The sequence below is a fragment of the Erinaceus europaeus genome, chromosome 16 (genome assembly GCF_950295315.1).
Source record: "Erinaceus europaeus chromosome 16, mEriEur2.1, whole genome shotgun sequence".
Lineage (NCBI taxonomy): Eukaryota > Metazoa > Chordata > Mammalia > Eulipotyphla > Erinaceidae > Erinaceus > Erinaceus europaeus.
This window is the reverse complement of record NC_080177.1, coordinates 72,081,099-72,098,313: the sequence shown is the minus strand read 5'-3', so window position 1 is coordinate 72,098,313 and position 17,215 is coordinate 72,081,099. Positions and strand designations below refer to the sequence as shown.

Below are 17,215 nucleotides of genomic sequence, written 5' to 3'. Positions count from 1 at the left end.
GAAGCTCCAAGGTCTCAGGTTCAATCCTCCACACCACCATAAACCAGAGCTGGGCAGTGCTCTGGTAAAAAAATAAAATCAAAATTTTTTAAAAAATGATTTTTTAAAAATGGGTGGAGAGTGGGCTACCTTATGATATAGCAATTCCTCTCCTAGGTATCTATCCAAAGAACACAAAGACACTTATCTGAAGAGATCTAAGCACAAATATACTCACTGCAGCATTATTTTCAATAGTTCAAATTTAGAGCGATCCAAATGTCTAATGACATGAGTGGTTAAGGAAAATGTGGTATATATTCACAATGGAATGCTCTCACTTATAGGTGGTTCTTATGAAAGAAAGGAAAAATATAGCAGGAGAGGGATAGATAGCATAATAGTTATGCAAAGAGACTCTCATTCCTGAGGCTCCAAAGTCCCAGGTTCAATCCCCCACACCACCATAAGCCACAGCTGATAAGTGCTCTGTTAAAAAAAATAAAATGAAAAATATAGGGTAACACATAATTAGATTGGACTACTGCAGCAGATTCAAAGACTAAGGAGCGGGATGAGAGGGGACTGATGGTAAGCAGAGTCTCTTCAACAAATGGTGTTGGAAACAATGGGTTGAAACATGCAGAAGAATGAAACTGAATCACTGTATTTCACCAAATACAAAAGTAAATTCCAAGTGGATCAAGGACTTGGATGTTAGACCAGAAACTATCAGATACTTAGAGGAAAATATTGGCAAAACTTTTTTCCGCATAAATTTTAAAGACATTTTCAATGAAATAAATCCAATTACAAGGAAGACTAAGGCAAGTATAAACCTATGGGACTACATCAAATTAAAAATCTTCTTCACAGCAAAAGAAACCACTACCCAAACCAAGAGACCCCTCACAGAATGGGAGAAGATCTTTACATGCCATACATCAGATAAGAGTTTAATAACCAACATATGTAAAGAGCTTGCCAGACTCAACAACAAGACAACAAATAACCCCATCCAAAAATGGGGGGAGGACATGGACAGAATATTCACCACAGAAGAGATCCAAAAGGCCAAGAAACACATGAAAAAATGCTCCAAGTCTCTGATTGTCAGAGAAATGCAAATCAAGACAACAATGAGATACCACTTCACTCCTGTGAGAATGTCATACATCAGAAAAGGTAACAGCAACAAATGCTGGAGAGGTTGTGGGCTCAAAGGAACCCTCCTGCACTGCTGGTGGGAATGTCAATTGGTCCAACCTCTGTGGAGAACAGTCTGGAGAACTCTCAGAAGGCTAGAAATGGACCTACCCTATGATCCTGCAATTCCTCTCCTGGGGATATATCCTAAGGAACCCAGCACATCCATCCAAAAAGATCTGTGTACACATATGTTCATAGCAGCACAATTTGTAATAGCCAAAACCTGGAAGCAACCCAGGTGTCCAACAACAGATGAGTGGCTGAGCAAGTTGTGGTATATATACACAATGGAATACTACTCAGCTGTAAAAAATGGTGACTTCACCATTTTCAGCCGATCTTGGATGGACCTTGAAAAAATCATGTTGAGTGAAATAAGTCAGAAACAGAAGGATGAACATGGGATGATCTCACTCTCAGCCCGAAGTTGAAAAACAAGATTAGAAAAGAAAACACAAGTCGAACCTGAAATGAAATTGGATTATTACACCAAAGTAAAAGACTCTGCGGTGGGTGGGTGGGTGGGGAGAATACAGGTCCATGAAAAATGATGAATGACATAGTGGGGGTTGTATTGTTAAATGGGAATCTGGGGAATGTTATGCATGTACAAACTATTGTATTTACTGTTGAATGTAAAACATTAATTCCCCAATAAAGAAATAAATTATTTAAAAAAAAAAAGAATCACAAAAAAAAAAAAAAAAGAAAAGAAGTGAAGTGAAGGCATGGCCATAGAAGTGAATACAAATGAGTAAAAATATAGATAGATAGATATAGATAGATACAGATCTATAGTCAGCCCGTATCTGTGACCTTGGGAGAACCATTATAGTTTTTGCCGGAGGGGAATGTGGACACAGAACTTTGGTGGTGGAATGGCGTGGAATTATACGCCTATTATTTTATCTTATAAATCACTAATAAAAATTAATAAAGAGGAAGTTCAGTTCATGTGACGAACAAAACCCACAACTGTCTGAGTATCCTCCGCTTCTCAGTTTTTCTTTTCTAAGAAGACCTCTGTCTTTGACAGCTGGAGTTCCTAGTTTCTGTAGATCAAGGGAATGAAGAACTAAATCAAAGGATAGGAGTTTCTTTTTTGCAGAAGAAAGAGTACAGTCCAAAAGGGGAGGGAGTGGAATGAAAGAGCCAAGATTAGACTTGAGAGAAAGTCTGAAGCATTTGGGGAGGAAAAAAAAAAAGAGGGGACTGATGGTACCTTATGGTGGAGGCTGTGGCGTGCTGACATTTATCATAAGGAGGTGTGAAATTATGCACCTTTGACAACAACAGTCTTGTAAACCAACATTTCCCCAATAGAGGCCTATGAATAAAAAATGAAAGTGAGTTATAGACCCTTTTTTGCTTATTGCACTTTTTGATACCTCAACAATACTTGTAATGAAACATATCTGGGTTTTCCTTAATAGAAGAGATCACAAAGTGGTTTAAATGTTGAATAGGAATGACTCAGGGGTTTATGTAGAAAATCTTACCTGTCCAGGGCTATTACTATGGGATCATTTATAGAACTCTTATTAATTTGTCCCACGTAAGGAACAACTGTCTAAATAACCTAGTCACTAGTTGTATATAAATGTAATTACTTCCTAGTTCTTTAATTTGTACTTCCTTTTCTTGTTTTAGTTCTTCTTTTCCAATGAACAGATTACTAATACTGAATTTCTGTCTGTGGAAATGTACCTTTGTGATAATACAGTTGGGGGAAAAATGGAATCAGCTATACCTGTGATGCTTCTGAGGCTGTAACTAACCATTGTTGCCACAGAAAACGATGAAAACACCATGAAGAAAAACATTTGTAGTTCCTAGGAATTAGAGTCCCAACAAATCAAACTCAGAAACAGTAGATTTACTGATCACATGCATAGCTTGCATTGACAGGTGGAATTCTGTTCCAAAGAAAAAACTCAAGACTAAGGGCATTTTTATTGAAACAAAAGCTCCATTTCAGGATTATCTTCAATCATAGTTATATCACTTTGTCAGTTTCGTATCTATTTCACTTAATAATCTGCCTTAACTTTCTACCTTCTCCATTGCAACTTTGTGATGATACAAAAGGAAAAAAGAACAAAGTCAAAAGCTGGGAAATAGATACATTATTTGTTTTATACTCACACAATGGAGTACAACCCACACACTTAAAAAATATATTTTTCCTAATTATTTTCTTTTGGGAGATAATAGTTTACAGTACAGTTAGTGGAACACTGGTACCAATTCTCATTCATAATAAGGGTTGGCATGCCCCCCTCCCCCAACTTAGGTCTTTCTCTGTCATCATACACCAGCTCCTCAACACCCTCTCTGGCTCCTCACACTATCATATTGACACACTCAAAAATGTGAATGAATCTCAAAATACTTAGGCTAACCAAATTTTCTCATTCTCGTCATTCTTGTCTGTTAAGATGTATAATTGCTTATTGGCGGATATTGTCCTTTGCAGTATAAAAACGCAGTGTTGTTTTATTTTTAATCTCTACTATTGATGTCTACAGCACCTCTCAGCTTGCCTAAATTACAATAATCAAAAAGGCTTCCAAATATTTCCAGATGTGAGGCAAAATCATCCCAAACTGAGAACCACTTGAGCTAAGTTAAAGTACCTACCCAAAAGACTTCACACTGTTTAATTCAATTTATCTGAACTTTTTAAAAATAAAGAACTAAAGGCAGTGGTTTCCAAAGGTCAGTGTTATGAGTGGAGACATCCATAGAAAAGGAGGAAGAGGAAATAAGAGTGATGATGGAAATCTACTCTATGGTGATTTTGTTTTGCCTCCAGGGTTATTGCTGGGGCTCCATGCCTGCACCAGGAATCCACTGTTCCTGGAGGCTATTTTTCCCCTTTGTTGCCCTTGTTGTTTTATCGTGGTTGTGTTTATTATTATTGTTGTTGTTATTATTGATGTCATTGTTGTTGGATAGGACAGAGAGAAATGGAGAGAGGAGGGGAAGACAGAGAGGGGGAGAGAAAGATAGACACCTGCAGACCTGCTTCACAGCTTGTGAGGTGACCTGCTGCACTACCACCCAACCCCATCTATGGTGATTTTTTATATTCCTTGTACACCAACAGGTATTTATAAAAGTTAGCTGAATTCCACACTGAAATACACAATAAGTCTTAGTATAAAATATTTATGCCTTCTAAAATAAAAATCAGATATAAAATTAAGTAAGTGAGGAAATATCTATAAAAATTCAGGGGAGGGGGTGGGATATGGAGATTGAGTGGTGGGAATTGTGTGGAGTTGTACCCCTCCTACCCTATGGTTTTGTTAATTAATCCTTTCTTAAATAAAAAAAAAATGGTGACTTCACCATTTTCAGCCAATCTTTGATGGACCTTGAAAACTTCATGTTAAGTGAAATAAGTCCGAAACAGAAGTATGAATATAGGATGAGCTCACTCTCAGACAGAAATTGAAAAACAAGATCAGAAAAGAAAACACAAATAGAACCTGAACTGGAGTTGTCTTACTGCACCAAAGTAAAAGACTCTGAAGTGGGTGGGGGTGGTGGAGAATACAGGCCCAAAAAGGATGACAGAGAACCTAGTGGGGGTTGTATTGCTCTAAGGAAAACTGGGAAATGTTATGCATGTACAAACTATTGTATTTGCTGTCGAATGTAAAACATTAATTTACCACTAAAGAAATTAAAAATAAATAAATAAATAAAGACATAAACTGATTTCAAAGAAAAAAAAAAAAAAAAAATTCATGACCTACGGGGGAAGCTTCACAATCAGTGAAGGAGTGCTTCAGGTCTCTCTCTCACCTCCTCTCTCCCTTCTTTCCTACAAGTTTCTCTCTGTTATTAGCCAATAAATAAATGAAATACAAAAATATTATTTAAAATAAAAAAGGTTAGACACTGGCTGACCACACTCATACATGGGATATAAGCCAAAAAAAAATTCTAAAATTAAACAAATAATGCACCCAGAGATTTTACTTACATTATTTTAAGATCAAAAATTTGAAATAACCAACACATTAGGCAAATGTTATCAAAGCAGCTTAAAAATATTCAAGTTTTAATTGTAAAAATTAATAAAACTTTATATATGAAAGATATTAAATTATTGGTGCTGTATGGCCTCATATATCTAAAGGAAAAAATATTGCCTTTAGGACAAAAAATATTGGAGGATGTACACCAAGCTTTTCCCTTAATTTACATACACCTGATAAAGTTATTTCTTATCTTTATTGATTTCTATAAATCTGTAAACTATATGTATAGATACATATTACTTCAAAAATCAGAACTTTAAAAATTGTATGTCGGTTAAATCTGGCGAACAGTGTTAAAATAATTAATAAAATATAACTGAAATAACTTAAATGTAAGGATTTACCCTAGTGCCTGACATAAGATGTGTTATCAAAAGTGGTTTGTTAATATTTAAAAATGCAGTCTGCTCTCAGAGAAAACTGAGTTCAGATATTGCCATTCCAGTCTGAGAGGTGGTGCAGTGGATAAAGCACTGGATTCTCAAGCAGATATTGCCATTCCCACTAATTAGATGTAAAATCTTAAGCAAACTAACTAAAATCTAAGTTTCAATGATTTCATTTCCAAAAGAAGAAATAGCCAATTTCCAACATCTTGGATTATTATTAAAATTGAATGAGTTTATTTGTTACCGTTACTCATCTTGCTGCTAGGCACATTCAAGTTTTCAGTAAATATTAACTGCTAACAGTTCTATGGCAAAATAAAAGAGCAGCTATAGGCATGGGTAGAATTTTAATCCATGTAATGAATTCCGAAGAGTGAACAAAATTGATGTCTCTTTTACGAAAGATTCAAAATTGCATGTCAAATGGCCATATCAACAGAGTAGTATGCTTGGTCAAAGCTGAGACAAGTGTCAGATGGTTAAAATAAACACATTAATAGAGGGATCCTTGCTGTAATATCTTGCAGCAAAGAAATATCAGTGAAAAGTCTCTTTGGGGAAGCTGAGCTTGGCCCAGTGGTATTTTCACCAGGGACAAATAGAGAAAACAAGCTTTCATTCTTATCAGTGCTAGAGAGAAAGGGAGAGGAAAAGTATCATTTCCAACTTAATAATATTTTCCCAAATGCACTGAAAGCACAAGGGAGAGAACTCTTAAGATTCTTAATACAGAGAAAAGAAAAGCTTATTTGCAGATACCACTGCTATTACTAGTCAGTGCCTGAGTGAACTTCATCAAAGGCTTAAGATCCATATTCCATGAATGTGAAGCAGAAAATGTATATCTTATAGCTCAAATGTGTGTAGAAAGTATTTTTCTACCTTTCTAGATTTTAATGTTTTCTTTTATTTTGTCTTAGTGATAAGAATACACAGAGAGAAAGATAAAGGGAGAGAAACCAGAACATTGTTCAGTTCTGGCTTATGGTGGTGCAGGGGATTGAACCTGGAAGCTCAGAGCATCAGGTATGAAAATCTTTTGCATAACTATTATGCTTGATCTCCACCCCTCTACCTTTTAGTTAAAAAATTACTTACAAATCATATATATTAGAAAGACAAAAGAAAATATACATAATTTTCACGTGGTTTTTCTTCTTTTTTGCATTATCTCTTGGGCTCCATGCCAGCATTACAAATTCACTGCTCCTGGTAACTCATTCATTCAGTCTCAGTCTCTCTCTCTCTCTCTCTCTTCCTCTCTCTTTCTCTCTCTCTCGTTTCTTTCTCTCTCTTTTTTTTATTTATTTTTATTTATTTTTTTTTAATTTTTTTTATTTAAGAAAGGATTAATTAACAAAACCCTAGGGTAGGAGGGGTACAACTCCACACAATTCCCACCGCCCAATCTCCATATCCCACCCCCTCCCCCGATAACTTTCCCATTCTCTATCCCTCTGGGAGCATGGACCCAGGGTCATTGTGGGTTGCAGAAGGTAGAAGGTCTGGCTTCTGTAATTGCATCCCCGCTGAACATGGGCGTTGACTGGTTGGTCCATACTCCCAGTCTGCCTCTCTCTTTCCCTAGTAGGGTGGGTCTCTGGGGAAGCTGAGCTCCAGGACACATTGGTGGGGTCTTCAATCCAGGGAAGCCTGGCTAGCATCCTGATGGCATCTGGAACCTGGTGACTGAAAAGAAGAGTTAACATACAAAGCCAAACAAATTTTTGAGCAATCATGGACCCAAAGCTTGGAATAGTGGAGAGGAAGTGTTAGAGGGATACTCACTGCAAACTCTAGTGTACTTCTGCTTTCTTACTTTGGTGCCATACTCCAAACTCAGTCAATTTCTGGTTTGCGTTTCTACTTCTTTTTTTTTTTTTACATGCATAACATTCCCCAGATTCCCATTTAGCAATACAACCCCCACTATTTCATTCATCATTTTTCGTGGACCTGTATTCTCCCCACCCACCCACCCACCCCAGAGTCTTTTACTTTGGTGTAATACTCCAATTCCATTTCAGGTTCGACTTGTGTTTTCTTTTCTAATCTTGTTTTTCAACTTCTGCCTGAGAGTGAGATCATCCCATATTCATCCTTCTGTTTCTGACTTATTTCACTCAACATGATTTTTTCAAGGTCCATCCAAGATCGGTTGTCTTTCTCTCTCTTTTTTTTTATTGGACAGAACAGAGAGAAATTGAGAAGGGAAGAAGAGATAGAAAGGGAAAGAGAGAATGACACCTGCAGACCTGCTTCACTGCACATGAAGCATTCCCCCTGTAAGTAGGGAACCTGGGGCTTGAACCCAGATCCTTGCACTGGTCCCTATGCTTAGTACTAAGTGTACTTAGCCAGATGCACCACCGCCTGGCACCTATATGTCATTTCCATTATTTCCAGTCTTGTGGACTTTAAAATACATCTTACTCTGTAATCTAAAATTATTGAAGAAAAGTAAAACCCAAAATGTAAACTAATGTCATTTCCCTTTTTGTTTATAGGAAAGAAAAGTAGACTGAGGATAAGCTGTAACTTCTTCCAATGAGAGAAGAGTGACAACATAATCTCTCTCCAGAAGCTGATGGTTATCATTTCTCATAAGATTGCATTTAATTTCTTAAGTTAATTCCTAATCTCTGCATTTGGTTTCTGAGATGGTATTGCCACCCAACGGTAGAAAACAGCCTTCAGAATGCCCTGTTGGGAGTTCTCTTTTTCTCCTCAGTTCTGACACAGAGGCTAACTTTATTGACTTCAAAGTCAAGCAGCAAGTAAAGAAGAGGTGATATCCTACATGGTAAGTCAAACACGGCATAATTATGGGGAATTCTAGGTACCTTGAAACAATTCAGGAGTAGAAAAATCACAGAAAGATGCTTAGGAGAGATAGAAGATCTAGATGAATAAGTATATTCAAAAAAACATGGCTTATAATTATTTGTCAGATTAAAAAGAAACACTTATTGCTCATAGAAAAAGACTGAAACATAGACATATGCAAATAAATATATATTCATCTTGAAAATGACTTTGAAATCCTTAGCCACTAGTCAATTTTAATTCTTTCCAATAAGTTTTCTATTCCTTTGTACTATATACTTTTTCTGCAGTAGTATACAGAACTACTTAAGTACTTGAACTCCGTAAAACTCTATAAAGAACTTTATAAACTTTTACTTATCAAAGCATCATCACCCTATTGCTTATTTGCAATAGAATCTCAGTCCAATCAACTCCTTTTAAGTAGGAATCTATATTTTAACATGATTCCTAGGAATTCTTATTCACTGATAAGATGAACTTGCTTATTATTAAATTATCTACACTTGAAGTTTTGTGTATATGAATATTTTAAAAGTTCTAAAACTCCCTAAGCTAACCTGCCAGAAATAAGATAGAGCTATATAGGTATAAATATTCCTCCAACATTTTTTCTGAAAGTCACCAACTCTGGTATCATGGTTCATTGTGTTGTTGGGACAGGGAGATGAATGATATCTGAAAGATTACTCAGAGACAAGTTCTATGTCTAACTAAGATCCCAGAGGTGCCTTCCATGAACACGCATCACCATAAAAGTGTGTGTGGCCCACAGAAGTCCTCCATCTAGGGCCAGAGTCTTTTTATTACTAAAGTACACTGTATATCAGAATTTTTTATCTCAAAGATGTAGATTCAAACAGTAAACAGAACAAGCAGTAGAGTAAGTGGTTAAATGGCCCAAATAAAGCACAGTGTGGTAATTGAGTCTAAAGATGGTAGATTTTAACTCAACATATGAATGACTGCTATGATTTACTGAGTCCTCTCCAGATCAGGGGCTAAGATTTAATGTCCAGGAGCTGTTGCTACACAAGAATTGTTGCTCATTAAACCCATCCATACTTGAGGTGTTTGCAAGTACCTTACTGAACACGGAGTCATTCAGGTACTGAGTTAGACATTAAGCCTAAAGTCATAAAATATCTATTTTAATTGTTCTCCTACAATTCGCTGAGTAATTTAGAAAACAGAGAAAAATATACAGAGAAAAACTGTATATTTTATATTTCAATTAATAACCATAGTCTAGAAATGTGGAAATAATAATTCCCACAATTTACATTGGAGTTATTCATTTTTAAATCTTTTTGTTTTATTTTAAAAAATAATATCTCTAATTTTCAAGACATTTTACCATGTAATAATATATGTTCCACAGCATCCCTTGCTTTGAGAAACAAACAAGAATAAGGTATCTGTAAACTTGTACTGAATTTTTAAATGATTTAGGCCCATCATCAGCTATAAAGCAAAATGAAGTGCAGAAGATCAAGCTTAAAAGACTGTACTTAGCACATAAGTGTTCAATTAGTAGTATCAAAATTGAGAGACAGTGGGAATTAAACTAAAGTTCATGATGACAGCAATAAAAATAGCTCATGCTGTTATTTAAACATATGTTACTAAGTATGTTGTGAAATATTGTATAAGACCCTTAAACTCTGCATGAATAGTGTTGTAAACAGTTCTAAATTTGTGTTAAATTTTTCCAAACATGGAAGTCCCTGAAATGTTAAGGAATAACGTAAGTGGAGAGGCAGAGAAAGGAGGACTAGCCACAAGGATAAGGACATTAGTGAAATAAATTAATTATAGAGAATGAGTTTTTCTGTAGAGTTTTGTGAGTTTTTCACCACATGAAGATCTATATGCAAAAGTCTTTCAAATACCAGCTGATAGAATTGTGGTGAGAGGGTGTCCTTGCCTGCAAATTTTATGAGATGTTAGAAAAGGACTGGGCTGTCTTTTCCTTTCTAGAGAGAAAATGGCAAGGGACCGACTAATCCAAATCAGGACAGCTCAAAAAGGCTACAAAGAAAGCAAAAAAGATGTGTATAAAAGAAACTTACATCAAAATGAAATAAAACAGTCCTCATTTGTTTGGAGTACGTTTGATTCACGGACCTGCACAAACTATCTACTGCGTGTGCAGAGTGAATTTACAGATGTGATTTCAAAACCACTTTGATAATATATTTTAATCCAGAGAATAAGAGAAAGTAAACAGACCCTGACATTGATTCTTAGAAAATTATGAACAATCTGTTAATAATCATTTTTGTATTATTCATCTATCTTCTTTCTCTCCTTCCCTTTTTTGTGTTTGCTTATTTGTTTGGGTTTTTGTTTGTTTGTTTTATAATCACTGAGGCTTCACCACACTGGGCCAACTTTTTTTTTCCAAATAAAAAGAGACAGATAGCAGAATAGAAGGTAAAGATGGCATAGCACCAAAGCATGCTCCAGTGCCGTGAGGTCTGGGCTCCAGCCTGGGTCAGATGTATGATAGACCAGGTGCACTGCTCAAGTAAGGAAGATTTTGCAGCCTTAGTCATCTACCTGCAGTTACTGATAAAAATAGATATTAACCTAGAAAAGTTTTCAGTAAGCTTAAAAAAAGCATTTTACCATGTTTAACATAAAGATTTTAATGAAATACTCAGATAAAAACAAATGTTATCCAACTTAATCAAAGTTGTGGGAGAAATCTAGTATTTGAAAGTCTTAGGTCTTTATACTGAAGCACTTGGTGAAATTCATTAATTGACCACCTTCTGTTTAAAATCTTAATAACACAAACTGGTTTTAAAGACATTCTTGTAAATCTACTGGTTTTTCTACAGATAGATTTACAAGTCCAAGTTTCGGTTATGTTTTTCGTTGCGTTGGTTAGGCTGTGGTCAGCGGATGCAATATTATTTGGTTTGGATTGGGAGAGTCATACAGGAAAGTGGGCCCTATCCGAGGGTTCCAGGACTGGGGGAAGTAGGGGCTCTATAGTGGAGATGTGAGGTTCCTGCTGTCTTAGGGTTCAAAAAGACAATCGATAGTTAATGTTATCATCACATTATTTGGTAATTGGGTTAACTTTGAAAAGTCCTTTTGTTATGGTTTGCTGTACAGTATCCAGTATCTTGTATATAGCTGTGCTATTGGATGCTTCGAATCTACTTGGTCTAGGCTTTTGAGAGAGTCCGCATATCAAATACACAGCCTATATATTAAAAAGATTCAGTTTGTGTTTTGAGAAACTTTGAGACATACAATTGATTTTCCGCCTCTCATATTAATTAACTAGTGATTTATATGTCTACATTTTGCTAGGAGTGTACATAAACACCATTCCCACCACCAAAGGACTGTGACCCATCCCTCCCACCCACTCCCACCCCCCACTGGCCCAGGAAGCTGCATGTCTACCCCTCACCACTGGATTTTTACTTTGGTGCCCTACTTACAATTTGATCAGGTCCTGCTTTTAGTTTCCCTTTCAGATCTTCTTAGTCAACTTCTGTTGATGAGTGGGATCATCCCATACTCATCTTTATCTTTCTGATTTAGCTCACTTAACATAATTCCTTCTAGCTCTGTCCAAGATGGGTCAGAGAAGGTGGGTTCATTGTTCTTGATAGCTGCATAGTATTCCATTGTGTATATATACCACAGCTTTCTCAGCCACTCATCTGTTGTTGGGCACCTGGGTTGCTTCCAGGTTTTAGCTATTATAAATTGTGTTGCTATGAACATAGGAGTACACACCTCTTTACTCACCAAAATATATAAAGAGCTCAGCAAACTTAGCACCAAAAAAGCAAATGACCCCATCCAAAAATGGGCAGAGGATATGAACAAAACATTCACCTCAGAGGAGATCCAAAAGGCTAACAAACATGAAAAACTGCTCTAGGTCACTGATTGTCAGAGAAATGCAAATTAAGACAACACTAAGATACCACCTCACTCCTGTAAGAATGGCATACATCAAAAAGGACAGCAGCAACAAATGCTGGAGAGGATGTGGGGACAGAGGAACCCTTTTACATTGCTGGTGGGAATGTAAATTGGTACAGCCTCTGTGGAGAGCAGTCTGGAAAACTCTCAGAAGGCTAGACATGGACCTTCCATATGATCCAGTAATTCCTCTCCTGGGGTTATACCCCAAGGACTCCATAACACCCAACCAAAAAGAGGTGTGTGTACTCCTATGTTCATAGCAGTCTCCTTTCTTAAATAAAATTCTTTTAAAAAATTTTATCATCTTTATTTATTTATTCATTGGATAGAGACAGTTGAAAATCAAGAAGAAAGGGAAATATAGAGAGTGAGAGAGACAGAGAGACATTGCCCCCCTGCTGGTGGGGACCAGGGGCTTGAACCTGGGTCCTTGTACATTGTAATATGCACTCAACCAGGTGTGCCACCACCCGGTCCTGAATAGTAACATTTTAGACACATTTATGTTAGTGGTACTATAAAAAAGTGAAAACATCATTATTATATCATTTTATTGCTTTTCCACAATCATGCACCAAGGCTCCTCTGCCTTCCCCACCCACACACCCTAACCTTCTTTCCCCAGAGTAAAACAGGAGGCAAAAAGCATAAACTCATTTCCTGACTTAATCACTCCCTGGTTTGGAAATTCAGGTATTCTGTCTCTTTGAACCTTAATCTCCTTTAGGAAATGGAGTAATAATTCTTGTCATGTCTCCTTTCTAATCAAGATAGAAATATATATATGTATATATATCACAAACACAAAATATAACACATTGCACCTAAAGGTTAACTTATTCTAAACAAATTCCCTTCCTAGTGTCCTCCTCCAAAATACCTCCCCTCCTGCAAAGCTCCATGGAGAAGTGGCAGCTACTGCCAGTACCTGTGCCTTCTCCATCTCGTAACTGGCACAAAGAATTCTACCATTAGGTCCTGTGTCCCACAGCTGCTACCACAGAGCCAGAATAGCAGCTCTGATTTACAACAGAAGACCTGGTGGTCCCTCTCCCGCAGCCACCAATTCTAAGCCTGGAACTGGACCAACTTTTCTTCATCTTGATATTATATCCTGGGTCCAATTACGCTAAAAGAAAGATTACTTGTTCCCTAATGGCAAAGCTAAAACAAAGGAGATACTCAAAGATTGGGGTGCACTCTTTGAAGGTAATACCCTATATTTCTCTGTGCTATTGTAGTTATAATACACAATATTAAAATATTATTAGAATATTAAAATATTAAAAGAAAACTAAAATTAAAATTAAATATTAAAAGAAACCTGCATATATGCAACTTGTTCTGAGTCAGTCTCCAGTAAATGCTACTTCATTAAATTTACCATGTGAAATATTTGGTCAAGTACACTTCTGCACATAACACAGACATGAAGACTGTTAAAATCTTCATGAATTCTGGGGGCTATCAGCTTATGCAGGAGCTTGTTGGATTTTTTTTTCCCCAGAGAACTAGTCTTGTTAAGAAAGGATAAAAAGCACATTTAAACTATGAAGTTCCAAATGTGGAAGAGAGATGAAAAATATAGATGAAACAAGGATGATAGACCTATATTCCAAGGCAGTATACAATTTTCTATTTTTTCAATTCTAAGTAAAATTTTCTTTTCAAGATCTTTACCAATATTTTATTAATTGAGAATAGCTGGTATATTTAAAAGTGAATAATCATATGTAGAAGATTAAACTCAACAACTGTAATGTACAAAATCAAAACCACTGAAAAGTAGAAACTATTTGTCTAGAACCCTTGCCTCTATGATCAGGACGATGTGTTCACTCTGAAGGGAGGGGGGAGACAGGCATGACTCTGAAATAAAGAGACATAGTATTAGCCAGAGGCGACCCGAACTGGCCCTGCGGCTACCGACAGACTATGACCCACATAGTCAACGACTGCCACCTCTCCAGATTCAAAGGAGGTCTCTAAACTTTACATCAGGCTCAACCTGACGCTGTTGACTGGCTACGGAAGAAGGGCAAACGCTAGAAGAAGAAGTATTCCTTGCATATCTAACTTCTACTGTAATTTTAACAGGACAGAAAGAAATGACATTAGAGGTCAGAAATATTTCCCACACAGTGAGTGAGTTCATCCTTCTGGGCTTCCCTTGTCGCTGGGAAATACAGATATTTCTATTCTCCATCTTCTCTGTGACTTATGTCCTGACACTCCTTGGAAACATGGCCATCGTGTGTGCAGTACGCTGGGACCGCCAACTCCACACCCCCATGTACATTCTTCTGGCCAATTTCTCCTTCCTGGAGATATGTTATGTCAACTCAGATGTGCCCAACATGCTTGCTAACTTCCTCTCCAAGACCAAAACCATATCCTTTGCTCAGTGCCTCCTGCAGTTGTACTTCTTCTTCTCATTGGGCACAACTGAGTGCTTGTTTCTGTCCATCATGGCCTATGACCGGTTCTTGGCCATCTGCCGCCCCCTGCACTACCCCACTATCATGACTATGAGGTTCTGTAGCAGCCTGGTCATATTTTGCTGGGTGTATGGTTTCCTCTGGTTTTTGATCCCAGTGATCCTCGTTACCCAGCTACCATTCTGTGGCCCAAATGTGATTGACGACTTTCTGTGTGATCTGGGTCCTCTGTTGGCCCTGGCTTCAGCCTGTGTGCCTATCCCAGGAACTGTTCTTATATGTGGCACTATGAGCTCTCTACTCATTTTTGCCACTTTTTTCTACATTACTGGTTCCTACACTCTAGTACTGAGGGCTGTAGTACAGGTGCCCTCTGTGGCTGGTCGGAAAAAAGCCTTCTCCACCTGTTCCTCACATCTGGCTGTCGTCTTTCTCTTCTATGGCTCTGTAATGATGACATATGTGAGTCCAGGGTCTGGACAAGCAGAGGGCATGCAGAAATTCACAACTCTGTTCTACTCAGTTTTAACACCTCTTTTTAACCCCATGATATACAGCCTCCGAAATAAAGAAATGAAGGATGCCTTAAAGAAAGTTTTAGGAGTATCTTAAAATTGGTTTGTGGTGTTTGTAAGTTTTTCCAGATGAATTCAACCTGTGGACCTTTTGTATGTGCACAGTTAAGAAACTGGAAAGTAAACATGAACATCATAAAGGAGGCATTTCAAAATCCTGAATGTCAGATCACCAATAAAGCCTATCCCTTTGATGGTCTTTTCTCCTTGCATTATAGTTCACTGTTCACAAATATGTCTTATCATTTTATTACACTATTAGTTTTTTCCATTTCCTATTAGTGAGCTAATATTTCTTTACAAAATTATGAGATAGCAGGGGTATAATTCCACACTGTCATCAGCACCAGAGTTCTGTGCTTCCACCCCTCCATAAACTGCAGTGGTCCTCCCAAGGTCACAGATATGGGTTGACTACTATTTCTGTAACTATCTGTCTATATTTATATATATTTGTCCATTTTTTCCCTATAGTCCTGCTTTCTAAGTCACACCTACACCTGTTGCTACTTCTGAATGTCGTTCCTGTTTTCGTCTCTCTATGGGTCCTGATGAATTGGACTTCAGAGGCCTCTGATCATCTTCCCCTATCATTTCTCCCCCTCTGGTAGTATGGACCAAAATTCTTTATGGGGTGCAGAAGATATGAGGTCTCACTTCTGTAATTTTTTCTCTGCTGGATTTGGGTGTTGTCAGGTCAATCCATACACCCAGCCTGTTTCTATATTTTCCTAGTGGAGTAGAGCTCTGGAAAGAGCTCACCATTGGTGAGGTCATCTTCTCAGGGAGGTAAGAATGGAATCATAGTAGTATCTGCAACTTGGTGGCTGAAAGATGGTAAGATATAAAGCATAATAAAGTGTTTAGTAAACAGGAACCACAAAGTATGACTAGATTATGTGAGAATAGGGATATTAGGTTGGAAAGAATCTAGGACGTCTATTTTAGTTATGTTCCTACGGGCTTATGACTTTTGTAGTTTTTGCTTTAGCTTCAATACTAACATGAAGGTAGACTAAAAAATATTGTCTGGGAAGATGGTTTCAGAATTGAGAATAGGGCTAGAAAGCTGCATTAGGGCAGAGAGTAGCTTTGACCGCACTAAAATTCTAGGTGTATTTCCTCCCTAACTTAAGGTTAGAGCCCATAAACCTAATACCATCTTGGATACAACAAATGGCAGTCAACACTTTAACAACCGGGAGAAAGTCTAAGCTTATCAGATAAAGAAAGGACTACAAAAGCTGGACAAAAGCAAGAGACTGTCTCACTTAATGGTGGTCTTTGGGGTCACTACCAAGCCACCCCCTTGTCTGGGGCCCTAATCAAGGAATCCTTGGATTTCCACACAGATACAATGGGCCTACACTTCTAATAGATCCTTCTCTCCACCAGCACTGGTCACTTCCATCAGGGACATCATCATAAACCTTCCTGTGGGCCTCTCCAGGACCTTGCCCCCACTGCAGAGCAGCAATGGTAGGAACTATGCCTTTCTGTGAAGGGAGGCTGGGTCATCCTACTCTACCACCCAAGGAAAACTGATTCTGAAATGAGTACACCCTAGAATGTTCCCAGCTGTAACCATAGACTGCAATTTCAGACTGACAAGGACTTGGAGGATACACAAACTCCTGTGCTAAATGTGAATATATATGGGTCCTGGGTCAGACTGGTGGGGTAAACTGTTAACTATATTTATAAACTATTGTTTTTTAGTGGAATGAGACCTCTCATTGTTCCCTACTCTCCACCTCCTTCATTCTGTAGAAACATGTATTTTGCCTATT

At 37.6% G+C, this 17,215-nt stretch overlaps 1 protein-coding gene across 1 annotated transcript; it reads left to right on the top strand.

The window, feature by feature from the left end:
- The first annotated feature begins 14,520 nt into the window (after positions 1-14,520).
- On the top strand, positions 14,521-15,462 carry LOC103127135 (olfactory receptor 11H6-like). The gene has a single exon (XM_016193929.2). The coding sequence runs from the start codon at positions 14,521-14,523 to the stop codon at positions 15,460-15,462; it is 942 nt and encodes a 313-aa protein (XP_016049415.2).
- The last annotated feature ends 1,753 nt before the right edge of the window (positions 15,463-17,215 follow it).